This window comes from Dipodomys merriami, unplaced genomic scaffold, assembly GCF_024711535.1.
Source record: "Dipodomys merriami isolate MVZ:Mamm:240054 unplaced genomic scaffold, mDipMer1.0.p SCAF_502, whole genome shotgun sequence".
NCBI classification, from domain to species: domain Eukaryota; kingdom Metazoa; phylum Chordata; class Mammalia; order Rodentia; family Heteromyidae; genus Dipodomys; species Dipodomys merriami.
The window spans coordinates 389,427-403,341 of NW_027206072.1; the positions used below are offsets into that span (position 1 = coordinate 389,427).

General features: G+C 46.1%; 1 protein-coding gene across 2 annotated transcripts in view; it reads right to left on the reverse strand.

Moving 5' to 3' along the window:
• Window positions 1–13,915, reverse strand: part of LOC138810645 (TBC1 domain family member 9) — a 66,257-nt gene that overhangs the window by 33,246 nt on the left and 19,096 nt on the right. For both annotated transcript variants that reach the window (XM_069997811.1, XM_069997812.1), the window contains exon 2: window positions 5,280–5,390. In XM_069997811.1, coding sequence (XP_069853912.1) covers window positions 5,280–5,390 — 111 coding nt within the window. The remainder of the gene's footprint in view (window positions 1–5,279; window positions 5,391–13,915) is intronic.

Genomic DNA, 13,915 nt, shown 5'->3' on the forward strand with positions numbered 1-13,915 from the left:
CAGTGTCACAAAGCCTGAGCCTCAGGTCCCAGGCGCTCCTGCACCCTCTAGAATAAGTCCCCACCCTCTAGAATAAGTCCCCGCAGACCCTGGGCTTGAACTCAGGACCTTGAACCAGCGAGGCAAGCTGTCTCTCCACAGTAGCATCTTAATGTCTTAAACCATTAAACACTTTATGTTTGCAGTTCTGCTGACATGCATAAACCTCATGAATGCATGACAGCTGCCATAGGACTGAATACAGAGAGATAGGCTGCACAAGTTCGTAGCCTGGAAGCAGTGGACAGTGCCCTGTGGCCTAGGGGGTGGGCTGTATAGTAATGGACTATACCATGTAGGCTAGAAGGGTAAGCCCTACAGCAATGGACTGGACCATATAGCCTAGTGGTGTGGGCCCTTCAGCAGTGATCTGTGCCGTGTAGCCTAGTGCTACCCATACCATCTAGGTATGTGTAAGCACAGGTGTATGCTCACACGACAGAATTTCTGTATGCTCACACGACAGAATTTCCGAATACTCGTTGCATCCCCTCAGTAAGCGATGCCTGGCTGTGTTTGAAAACAGGAAAGGGAAGAGTGCCAGCCACAGGGACACTCATGGACTGCGATGCCAGGGAGGTGTAGCTGTTTGTTGATTAAATGCCTGTGAATACCATGTGTACACTGCAGATGTGTGTGTGTGTGTGTGTGTGTGTGTGCAGCACGTGCATGCACACCTGCATCCACTGAGGGTGGGCTGAGGTGGTAGTGCTGGATACTGCAGCTAGTGTCACAGGATCTAGGAGGGTAGAGGGCAGGGCACGCGGGGCCTTGTCAGGGCCAGCCATGACTCAGCCTCCACCAGGCACCTGTGTGATCGAGGTGGGCAGAGGCAGAGTAAGCGGCCAACGCTTTAGGGCCAAGGCCGCCTCTACCTGGACAGGGGAAGTGACTGACTCTCGAGGGCCCTTGGGCTTGAGACATTAAGCATACAGGAATGCTTTGACTCCATGTATCTACCTATATAAACTAATCCTAGGCCATAACTGAGGGGATAAGGGGATGCCCAGAGGTTGTGTTCAGAATCTTCGAGATGCAGAAGTGTCAGAGAATAAGAGCCCTTGATTTTTAATAACCACAGATTAAATGAATGATATTGTATACACAATAAAGTATTGTCTATTAAAACTGACATTAGAGGAATGAATTTTATTGATGTGGGAGGTACTTTCAATAAATTATTAAATATGTTTTTTATTTTCATTTGCTTCAAAATATAAAATGCAGCTGTAACTTACATATAGTCTATATAGCATATAGAAGCTATATATAATTATGTTTAAGTGCAAGTTTGGGAAGTATGTAATGTAATGAGTATCACACATACGAACATAGATATAATCTGATGATAGGAAATGGGTTTTCCATTTCTTACTCTTCTTTTTTTTTTTTTTTTTCCAGTCGTGGGGCCTGAACTCTGGGCCTGGGCGCTGTCCCTCAGCTCTTCAGCTCAAGGCTAGTGCTCTACCACTTGAGCCACAGCGCCACTTCCGGCTTTTTTCTTTTTGCTTATGTGGTGCTAAGGAATCGAACCCAGGGCCTCGAGCATGCAAGGCAAGCGCTCTACCACTGAGCCACCTTCCCAGCCCCATTTCTTACTCTTCTTACTTATTGATATATTCTAACTTTCACAATGAATGTTGTGTTTCTTTTATGCTGTTGAATTCCTCAGGTTGCTAGAATAATTCTTGAGGTTCACAGACCCAGAAAGAACAAGGAAAAATGCCCACCAACTTTCACATATATTTCTGTCTCCTGAAGAAGACAAGTAACTTACCCAGCATTTTCTGTGCACTGTAGGGGAACAGTAAGAGCAGACCAATTAGAAGTCTGTAATTATACAGTGGTTCTGATAGTTACTGACTGAAAGAATGGTTCATCATAAAACCAACACCGCTTCGCTTGAACAGCCTGGGATGGGACCAGAGCCTGGGAATGAATAGCTAGGATAGAATGTGAACTTGGAGAAATTCACTCTGCCTCCAGGCCCTACTAAAGTAAGAGACTGGTCAAGATGATGGTAGGTGTGTCTTCCAGCTTGAGAAGAGAATGGCCAGAGAGGCTAGATGAGATTATGGAATGGAAAAGAGAAGGAATAGCAAGTCAAGTCAAGGCACTGGTCAGGGCTGTGTTACCCTGGAGATGTCTATCAAGCAGTGAGGCCAGACTGTCCAGGACCAAGTGATTACCACAATGGCTGAAAACCACACAAGCCCCAAAGATTCTGCCTGCCTGGTGCCATGTGACCCAGATCTAAGGCAAATCGCTCAACTGGGACTTATAGCTAATATTCCTGCTGTCTACAGGGAATGTTTTACATCAACACTCAGATGATAATTACTGAATTAAAGCCTCTTTAATTTATATTCACTGACAATGTATCAGGTGTGTGATGCAGGATGAGTTTTTATAATCCTATGAATTCCACAGAGCAATGAGTTAGACTCACCTGTTTTGTTTTTTTTTTTACTAAAGTTCCTCTTTCAGCAAACATTTCTCAGAATTAACAAGCTTTCAACATAATTTCCTACAGAAAACTGACTTTATGGAAAAAATAACATTAACATTAGCAACAGAAAGGTCAACATATTGAAGAACTATTTTTTTATGGCAGTAGCTTCCGCGTTTAAAAATCTTTTCAGAAAGGGAGCTAGCAATTTAGATTTTAAACACAAATTGGAAATCATTAAGAATGAACAATTAATGGGTGACCGGGAGTATGTAATGGCTGTGACTTCCGCAGTCTCTTGTAAGGAAATTCTGGAGTTGTCTCTAGGAGTAATCAATGCTCACGAAAGCTAAAACCATTCTAAGTTTATTAGAATGAGATCATGCCGTTGAGCAGGCATTATTTATAGGAAAAATAAAAACACAACTCCTTGGGATATAGATCACACCATCCACAATTACAGTCTACTGTTAATCTTGGCTGGGTGGATACATGAAGAATATCCCAGCTTTGTAACTCTGGGTTTTACCCCACAAGAATATTTGTAGAAAGAACTGCTTGGCAGAATGGCAAAGCCCCCAGAAACGGACAGCACAATAAATGAGAAGCAATAAACAAGAAAGAGGCTGGTGATGAGGACGAAGAAATGTCAGAAAGGCACATACCATGCCATCAGCTGACCCAGGCGCCCAGGGGGCTAGAAAGCGAGACCTTGGACTCAGAGGAAGCAGTGGAACTGTGGGAGGTGAGTGAGAAGCGATGAGGGCACCAATCAAGCAAGCCAAGTGGTCAATCCTATCTCTCTAGGATTTCTCTCTCGCTCTTTTTTTTATTTGTCAAGGTGAGGTACAGGGGCTCACAGTACATAAGTAATGTAGTAAGTACATTTCTTTCTTTCTTCTTTTTACTTTTGTTGGTCATGGACAGCCTGGGAGCTGTCCCTGTGCTCTTCAGCTCAAGGCTAGCGCTCTACCGTGTTGAGACAGCACCACTTCCGGTTTTCTGGTGGCTAATTGGAGATAAGAATCTCTTGGGCTTTCTTGCCTGGCCTGGCTTTGAACCATGATCCTTAGCTCTCAGCCTCCTGAGTAGTCAGGATGACAGGCGTGAGCCACCGGAGCCCGGCTTGTAAGTACATTTCTTGTCAAACTTGTTACCCCTTCCCTCATTTTTCTCCTTACTTTCCCTTCTCCAGGATAATGGTCTTTGGTTTTGCTTCATTACTGACTGGCCATAGTGTCTGATTTCATACAATTCTAGACTAACCTGTCCATCTAGACTCACAGGTGTTCATCCTGCGTTATGATCTATTGCTATTCAGATGTGTTCCAATCAATCACCACCACAGACCATGTGACACTTCTCTCTCAACCCCCCCACCCCCACCCCTCTGCCCCTTGGAGAGTGAACCTGTAAGATGGCTGGAGTGCTACTTTCCGCGGGTTAGGACACATTGGTAAAGCCCTCTTCTTGACAGTGCCAGCTTCCCTGCTTATCATTCATCCCCTTCCTGCTGCCCAGTCCCCGACCGTCACTCTTGGTGATCCTAAAAGCCTAAAGCTACATCTTCTTCAACAGAAATATGGAAATGAAAAGAAATTCAGAATTGTTTCCCATGGGATTGCTTGCCTCTTAACCAGAATACTTTTAAAAGAGACACAGTTTACCATGCTAAATTTTCCAGTATTGCTAAGTCCTTGAGGGAATATAACTAGGTCACCTGAGCCTTCCAGAAGCCCGAAATCGCATCCAGCCACTTTCCTCATTAGCACCGAAGGCCTGCCTAGAATCCTGCACTCAGCCAGGAACTCTCCAGTGTCACAGACCCATACAATACACATGTGCAGTGGGCTGTAAATGACTGCATCCTTGTACCCTAGTGAGTCTCCAGTTCCTCAAGAGCAGGGAGCACATCTAACTGTCTTGCTGTCTTTGGATTCGAGCACCATGCTTCCATCAAACAGAGATCAGTGAAAAATGGAATGAAGTCAACTGAAAGAGTTTCCCCCCAAGGCCAAAAGCAGGGACAAGTTGAACAGTGAATCATAACACAGGACATGAAATAAATGTTTCTGAATCTATACTGGCATAAGTGATTGACTCCAGGGAGGAGAGACAAATCTAGCAAGCAGAAGAATTCCCAATACATCAGGAAGATAATCCATCCTGAAAGTAAGGAAGAAAGACACCCCATTCCCAAGGAAGAACCAGGGCCCTGTGGCTTTCTTCCAGAGAGTAGACTTCGAGAGGAGGAGGGGAAGTGACTTCACTTCCAGGCAATGCATGGGACCAGCTGTGGCCCATTGTGTTGCTAACAGGAAAATGTCACTGCATCTCTGTCATCTTCCTCATGAAACCCCTCACCAACCGGCTAATAAGGGAAACACCAGATGAAGCCAGGGGAGGAAGGGCCCACGATTCACCTGACCGGAGTCCTTGTAAACGGGCAAGGTCTTCCCAAACAAGGCAGCCTGGCAAACCCTTGCAGCCAAGGGGAGACTCAGATGGTTTGACAACAACCTGTAATGTGGTATACTGGAAGATTCTGGATAGAAAAATGGCACCAGTGAAGACCGAGGAAATGTGAAGAGATTCTGGACCTTCTTTCACAATAGTCCATTGGTACATATCCACGAATGTAATGCATATCCTGCACTAACAAACATACTGAGGGAACTGGGCAAGAGGTCTCTGAACATTCACTCCAATTTTCCTTTTTTTCTGTGATAATGGGGTTTGAACCCAGGGCCTAACACTTTAAGTTTACCCATCACGAAGTGCCAGAACTTACCACAGGCGATGGTCCAGTAGACCAGGGAGTCAGGAGTCTGGTACAGGATTCGGTAAGGCGCAACTCGGGCACTGGAGTCCAATACGACGTCAAGAGTACCCACCAGGAGGCCTGTTGATGTAGAGGGAAACAGGTAAAGATTCCCATAGTACTTTCCTGAACCCCCAGAGGTGAGGGCGTTGTACCCCTTCTGTTCCACCTCCCAACAGCTCTACCACCCCTGCCCCAGCCCTTCACAGTGCTTCTATCTCAGACAGCATGGCGTGTGTGCATGTGCGTGTGCGTGTGCGTGTGTGTGTGTGTGTGTGTGTGTGTGTGGCTATACTACTAGTTTCAGGAAGCTCTGAGAGAAACTGCACCAGAGAGAAAATGGAGGGTTTCAAAACTACATAATGCTAAGACAGTCACCAAATAATCCTGCATATGATGGTATTTATAAATCCCTGTTGATAAAAGTAAGTCCCAAGCACCGACAGGGTAGGGTTTCATGTACCCCATCTTAGGACTGATATGTATTATCATTATTTTCCTTTTAGACTACAAAATAAATTTAAGTGAACAATGTCACAGGAAGCAAGTAGGTACTTCTGATTCACTGTGCCAGCCTGATACCTAACGGGTAATTAATCTGCCCAGCTTTCATTAATTGTCCATTATGTGTAAGACACATCATGAAGCCCCTGGGCTTCGTCTTTCTCACAGGTAGAAGGCTGACCTCATTTGCGGAAGGCTCAGGCATCAGTGAGTGTAGTGGATGTCAGTAGGTTTCCCAAGGCCTGGTTAGCCTTGGATAAGGGAACCACTGAGGCTCCCATCCTCAAGAAGTCAGCTTCAGCCCACCAAATCTCCATGTCCTGACCCCAGCCTGCATCATCAGAGCACAAGTGAGCTCTAGTTACCTCTTGCAATGGTTAGTGACTGTGTCACAAATGGCAAAGAACCATTGTTGCAATGAAAGCCTGTTTCGCCTCCCTGGTTCATCTTCAATGCCAGCGCGACCTTGTTTCCCGAGGTTGCAGATGTGTGTGTGTGTGTGTGTGTGTGTGTGTGTGTGTGTGTGTGTGTGTGTGTGTGTGTGTGTGTGTGTGTGTGTGGTTCTTACTCTGTTTTGCACCTCAGGGTGGTGCCATTGGGAGTGGGGGGAATCTGAGGAGGCGGGGCCTAATGGGAAGTCCTTAGGTTATTGGGGGCATGCCCTTGTAGGGGATTGTGGGATCTCATCTCTCTTCTCTTCTTTGCATTGAGGGCGAGCAGTGCTATGAGGCACACCAACCAGAGACCCAGAGGGATGGGTCTGGCTGGTCATGGACCAGAAACTCTTAAGACTGTGAGCTGAACAAACCTTTTCTTTTATAAGCTGATTATGTCAGGTATTTTGTTACTTGAACAATTCCTACAAATTCAATGCCCATAATTAGTCTAGATCTTCACCGAACCCAGCTCAGCACCATGCTTAAACTCAGAAGGATCTTGGAAGGACTCAGACCAATTCAGTCATCTTAGGGTACAACTAGGTGTCCAAAGTCTTGGTTTTCTCAGTTGCAAAATGAACACTATGCCCGGTCATTGGACCGTTGCTTAGGGCTGAGGGAGCGGGCATGGCGGTGAGGCCGGCAACCTGATTAGAACCTGCAAAGCCTTGCCTTTCCTCCCACTTGCTTGTATTAGACTGTAGGCTTGTGAGGGTGGCTTTGAGTCACAATGATGTCAACGATGCTGGAGGAGGAGACTGCAGGCCATCGCTGCCCTGCAGCCACAGCCCCCAGGCACAGCCCTGCCCCGGGCAGGCTTTTCACCACGTTTTGTTGTGTTGGAAACCACAAGTTCTGCTGAAAATGTGAGCCACGAGGCCCTCCTTGCCCTCCCCTCTGAACCTCCCCTCCCAGCTCTCCCTCCCCCCCCCCCTCTTTCTCTAGTCTGGGTTTTGAACTCAAGAGCGCTGCCTCAGCCTCCTGAGTGCTGGGATTGCAAGGGTGGGCCACCTCACCCAGCTACATGCGTTATCTCTTGATGTGCCGTTTGGCAATCACAGACTGGAATTTGCACCTGCCATGGTGTTACCATACTGGGTGAGAGCGTGATAAGCACAATACTGCGGAAACATATTTCCTCCGGCTCTAGCACTCCTGGGTGTGTGAGAGAGAGCCATGTGTGGGCCAGTCAGTACGTGTTCAGAAATGCTTGGGTTCTGGGTCTAGCTCTGTCACGGCCAGTTGTGTGGAGTGGACAGGCCATTTCCCTTCTCAGTGCTTTGATTTTTCTCAGTCATGATCGCAATAGCACGTGTCTTCCTGAACTAGGCTTATTAATCAGCAGGCCTAAGTGAGGTAGACCACCACAGGGAAGTCCTAGTATTGTCCTTGGTTTTTGTGCAAGGGCAAAGCATCTATTTAGCTTACCTTTAAGCCACAGTGACCATTAGTTGACCTGAACATACCAGAACAAACAAACACATTTTTGCTAAAGTAGAAATGATTTCATTTTCCCTGGTCTATATGAAATATATTACAAATAAAGTGTATAGCAGTTACAGAGTTTTTCCAAGGTGACAAATTTCCACATAATGCCACGTGCATGTGAAATTTTTTTTGCTTGTTTTATTGTGACTCAGATTTTCAGTGAAGACATTTAATTACTTTGATTATCCACAGACAGAAGTGTATATTAATGGGAAAAGCAGAAAACAAATTTCCTCCTGCTAGAAATAAAATCCAAGTTCAGGAGAATGCAGACACATTCCTTAGGGAACATGAGTATTAGTAGTACTTCTTGCATCTTGGGTTAAAAGAAATAAAACGCCCACATGACTGCACATATCATCGAATGCTGGTTCTAGACACATGGATTTCAGTTGGTGTTAGGGAGCTGCATCCAGGATTAATCCATGTGGTTTCACAGGCCTCTCTAAAGGAATCATGACAGAGACTCCAAGGAGACTGAGGAAAGCAGTGGACAAAGAGGTCCTAGCTCTGTCATAGCCTCCAGAGCCTCAGTTTCTCCACCCTTTCTGGTTCACAAAACTTTTGTACCTCATGACACAGAAGACAGAAGGTCTCTGAAAAGATCCAACCCAATCCACATTAAAGTCCATCTCCATCATCATTATTCTAATTACTAATAGGCTGATCACTGTCCAGGTAAACACCAGGCAGGAAGTAAGGCTATATGTCTTAAAGATAATCAGTCCAAAACAGAGCTGGAGGTGTTGCTCAGTGGCACAGCACCTGTCTAGTGAGAGCAAGGGCCCTGAGTTCCAACCCCCAGTACCCTCTAAGAAAACTTCTGGGAAAGAGAAAATACTCCTGCTATATTGATCCTCTATCCACACTGAATACTAGAGGATGGAAAAATCTCCTAAAATCTTCCTAAATTCTAGAGAAAAAAAACAACCATTTTAAAGCAGCAATCAGGATTTTCTTAGAAGTCTTATTACTCACAGCCCTGGAAGAGTTGTCAAAACACCGAACCTTGTCCTCATTCTCCACACAAAGCGCTGTTTAAACAGCTGTTCTAGTCAGCTGTTTCTGGTGTTAAACAATCTTTGATCGCCTGAGAGAACGCAACCAAATTATGGCCCTCAAAATAACTCTTGTCTGCATCTATCTATTACATTCGCTCAGCAGCAGCAGCAGCAGCCTGCAAGGCTAAAATGCTGATTTCAAGGAGGCTCAGATAACACTGCAAAGCTAATCTCCCCACTTGGTGGGTCCTGGGTACTACAGGGCGTGTGGAGCCTGACTTGCCATCCCTACGGGGCACTGGCTGAGCCAGGGGCAGGCTGGAGCTCCGTGGTTGCAGGAAGAGCTCATCGGCCCTCTGAGGCAGGTGTGTGTCAGGAGACATGGGGACAAAGGAAGACGACTCGTGAAACCCAAGTCCATGCGCTGATCGCTTGCATGATGTCAGGTGTAGCTGGGCCCCTGGTCTCTCCCCTGTTCTTCAGGCACGGAGTCAGTGGGAGATGAGGTTGAAGGAGACAGTCCACGGCTGGCAGAGCCCAGTGCAGGGAAGATCTGAAGGGCCGTGTTGCAAGTACAGGGAGAAGAAAAGTAACCCTTGGCCTGGGTGTGGAGGGGAATAGAGCCGTCTGAGAACACTTTCCTTTGCCTAAGTAGCCTGTCTCCTCGCACTCCCTCAATCTCTTTAGGTAACTCCTTAGCCTCCCCTGAAAGGCTGCTATCTGCAGTCCAGCGACGATTCCGCCCCCTGGACTCCATGAGTTTCCTCTGACCCTCGAAGGGTGCTGCTTCATGGCGGGCAGGGAAAGCATGCAGCCAAGCCACGCTCAGGGGCCCACTGGTGGAAAAGGGCACGGGTGAGGGTCTGGCAGGGCCAAAAAGCACTGCTGGCTCTCTCCTCAGGATGATGCTTCTCCCCCTCCTTGCCAAGAATTGGTCTTCGCATGTTTCTAAGTCTCTGATCTGTTCCAAGTTCACACTTTTCTAAAATACACTGCATACCAAGTACTTAATGTCTACACACACACACATTCTGCATATAAAGTACTTAATGTCTACACACACACACACTCTGCATATAAAGTACTTAATGTATACACACACACACACACACACACACATACACTGCATACAAAGTACTTAATGTGTACACACACACACACACACATATTTATTTATTTTTTGGTTGGTTGTGGGACTTGAACTCTGTCCCTGAGCTCGTCAGTTCAAGGCTAGCACTCTACCACGTTGAGCCACAGCACCACTTCTGGTTTTCTGGTAGTTCATTGGAGATAAGAGTCTCACGGACTTTCCTGCTCAGGCTGGCTTTGAACCGTGCTCCTCAGACCTCAGCCTTCTGAGTAGCTAGGATGACAGACGTGAGCCACCAGCACCCAGCCACATATATTTTTAAAGACAAAAATACGAGCTCCCAATTTTTATGACTAGATTCAACAGAACAGCGCTGCAGATAGATGTGGAGATGCTGGGTCTCAAGGTGGCATGTTTTAAAGCCTATACTTTAAGTAGCACTGGGTGGGGAAGGGGGCTCCATGGCAGTGGTTTTCTCAACAGCCTAGTTATTAGAATCCTGTGGATTGATCCTTTTAAAGAGTCCACCCAATTCAATCTTACGACCTCTACTTTAAGGAAAACAATTATTTTCGCAGTGCACGGAAGTCAAAGTCAATGCAACTTTTCAACCGAAGGTGAGAATACATGAGCGCAGGAGTCAGGAGGCTCATGTGGTGCGTTTGTGGGGGCGGGGGGCCGGCTTCAGTGTTGTCAATGATGATGATGCTCGGATTGGGTGTGTGCCACCAGTGACACCTCCCCCCTCCCCCTCTTACAAGGCAGAGAGCAGCGCGGCAGCACGCAGAGACACAGAGCCTCTGTCCTGCAGCGTGGGGTCGCAGGTGGGCAGCACTCCTTCTTTCCAAGACCCCTCAAAGGGCAAGCACGGTGAGAGGCAAACCCAACTGTGACTTTCATAGTCTCTGCCTCAGGAGGTCAAGCACAGGTTGGTTTCTAAGGAAGGCTGAGATCTGGAGAGCGTTGGATCCGTTGGATCCGCAGGGCCTCTGTGAGACAGACAATTAGGTCCAGGCGGTTCCAATCTCCAGAGCACCTGAAAGGCCAACTCCTGCAGGAGCTGCTCCAATCCTCCAGGCAGGTCAAGCTCTTAAAGCCACACACGCCCCCCTCTCGTGCGGAAAGCAGCTGGGATGGGTTTTCCCTTCCCTTTGGGGAAGGACTTACTTAGAAGGACTTACTCAAGTACCTCTCTGCACTATACCTTGCTTGGTTCCTCAGTCAGGACCTGCTAATTCGCAGGGTCCAGTGCAACGTGAGAATCGGGTCCCTCCGTCTAAAACATCTTAAGAATTCCAGGATGGTTTCAACAGGACGTTAAAGCCAGCTTGGGACGCTTCTAAGCTCAGGTCCCTCCCTGCACACGGGCCTTGCACCAAGGAAGAGGCCCTGACCCCGGCTCTTGCTGGGATCGCCTCCCACAGAACATTTCTTCTGTCCTCAGACTTCCTCATTCTGCAAAGTACTCTGCTGTTCTCAGACTTCCTTCTGGGATTCAAGTCTGCCCAATGTAAACCAACAAGAACCTTAATGGAAAAATCTTGAGCCAACTGTGTGATCGGACTCCACAGCCCAAAGGAGGAGGCAGCTGCCGTTCCCCGCTGACATTTGCAGACAAAGTGGTCACCTTGTCTAGAGGCAGATCTGAGATCCAGGGCCAGCCACCATGAGACCAGAGAGACCGGAGACAGGAAGAGGGAGCTGAGGCGCTGGGGAGCCGTTCACCGCCAGGCAGCCTGCAGCCTGTTCTGTTCCCAAGAGCTGGGCCATCACCTGTGAGCCCTTCTCTCCAGTGTGCCATGCTGGAGACGTGGCGGCCTGCAAATCACTGTCAACTTTCTTCTCTCGTGAATCTAACAGCATAACTCAGTATAACTCTAGCCGGGTGGGGGTGATTCATGTCTGTAACTCTAGCTTCTCAGGAAGCTGATATCTGCGGACTGCAGTTAAAAGCCAGCCCAGGCAGGAAAGTCCATGAGACTCTTATCTCTAATTAACCACAAAAAAAGCTGGAAGTGAATCTGTGGTTCAAGTGGTAAAAAAGCCAGATAAGAGTGTAAGCCACTGAGTTCAAGCCCCAGTACTGGTACGCATGTGTACACACACACACACACACATACACACACCAATAACTACATAATAAACTCTTATGAAATAGAAATAATTATGAATTGGAGACTACATGTAGGTAATAGAGTATACATCTGAAGAAATTACAATACAGCTATATAATAAAGCCTTTAAAAATCACATCCTTTATGATAACTCATTGGCATGGTAAAATATAGCTAATGTGTTATTTTATAAAAGGCAGCAAAATGAATTTTTGTTTTGCATGACCCTAATTTGTCACAATAAAGTATAACTTCACCTCTGTTACAAATTTAATGCATATATTATTTTTAAAAATTACAACAAACGTTAAGGTCAGTGGGTGAGATGATCACCTTGCTTTATGCTGTCCTGTGCTTTCAAAAGTCTCTCAAGTGCACATCTAGTACTTGTATAATGAGAAAAACAAACATTTTGGATTTTCTTCCACGTTTATATGTTACTCAAACAAATATCATGACCTCAAGTGAAGTGGCAGTTACTATGCTTATAATAACTCTGGTCCTTATTAAAGATAACCATGAAGTAACCAAGAAATCTTGTTGATAAAACACAAGACCTAGGCATCAATATATACATGAGCAGGGGCCTTGATTTTAGAAAATTTTCGTGTGTGTGTGTGTGTGTGTGTGTGTGTGTGTGTGTGTGTGTGTGTGTGTGTGTGTGTGTGTGTGTGTGTGTGTGTGTGTGTGTGTGTGTGTGTGTGTGTGTGTGTGTGTGTGTACTGAGGACCTCCTGCTGTACCTCAGTTTTTTCCCACCCATGGCTGGTGCTCTATTGCTTGAGCCATTCTGGCTTTTTGCTAATTAACTAGCAGTAAGAGTCTCACAAACTTTTCTACGCAGGATACCTTTGGACTGAGGTCTTCTGAGTAACTAGGGTTGCACACATAAGCCACTGGTGCCCAGTACATTTTATAATCTCTAAGTTCATTTTAAACTCTGGTATACGAAGTCTATGGTTGCTCAAAATGGTGCAGATTCATAGACACAGCTCTGTATTGCTTAACTACTTGTAGACATTGGCTGTTTCAAAAATTTGCTCATTTCAACTCAAAAGCTATAAAAATTAAGAGAATCAAGTTAGTTTCGCCACCTCATCAATGAATGTTCATTCAATCCATAAGCTCTCTTGACATCTATAACTGAAGCAAACGTATAAATTAAGTGCTTATAGTGACTTAGGAGATACCTGGAAGGATTAGCTCTTAATACTGGCTAAATTTGGGGGAATTACATTTGATACAGGAGAAATCACAGACCTTTCTGATTATTAGAATTTCAAATTCAAAGTAATTATCATACTGCTGGGACTGTGTAAAACCTTGTGCTCATACTTATGCACAATCTTATGCATTCTACTAAAGCAATTTTTAAAAAGTGGGTTTAGAAAACAGTACAGTGGAAATCCTACCATAAAAGTTTATTAATGATCAAACTAACCAGTCATCTCCTGGTACTTTTTTACAAAGGCCACTGGCTCTGTAAGAATGGGTCACTCAGCACAATGGGAGATGAGGGCTACCTGGGAAGGTCAAAGGTAACATCGGGGCACAGTTTCCTTGGGCTGCCTTTGAGCACAGATTACAATTACGGAAATCAAGATAGTGAAAATGTAAGACAGGCCAGTCATGAAGCTTAAAGGGTTCAACACAGCCAGCAAGCTTATCAGACAGACAAAAGCAGACACCGAAGTAAACACAGAAAGAAGGTAAAGGCCGAGGAAGCCAGTCATCAGCAAGAAGGGAAAGGAAAGAGCAGATAGTGGACAGTGCCAACAAGCGGATCAGGTAGATAACGTCCCAGACAGCCAGAGTGCAAGAGTCGCTTCCGCCCTGTGGCCTTGCTTCTGGTCTGCCCTGCAGGCTGGGTTCCCAGTCAATGAACCTTGAGAACCAAATCCAAGAACCTGGACTCAAGACAGCTTGGGTCTCTGCTCCTTGTCATATGCAATGCTCGATCAAAGCGGTGATGA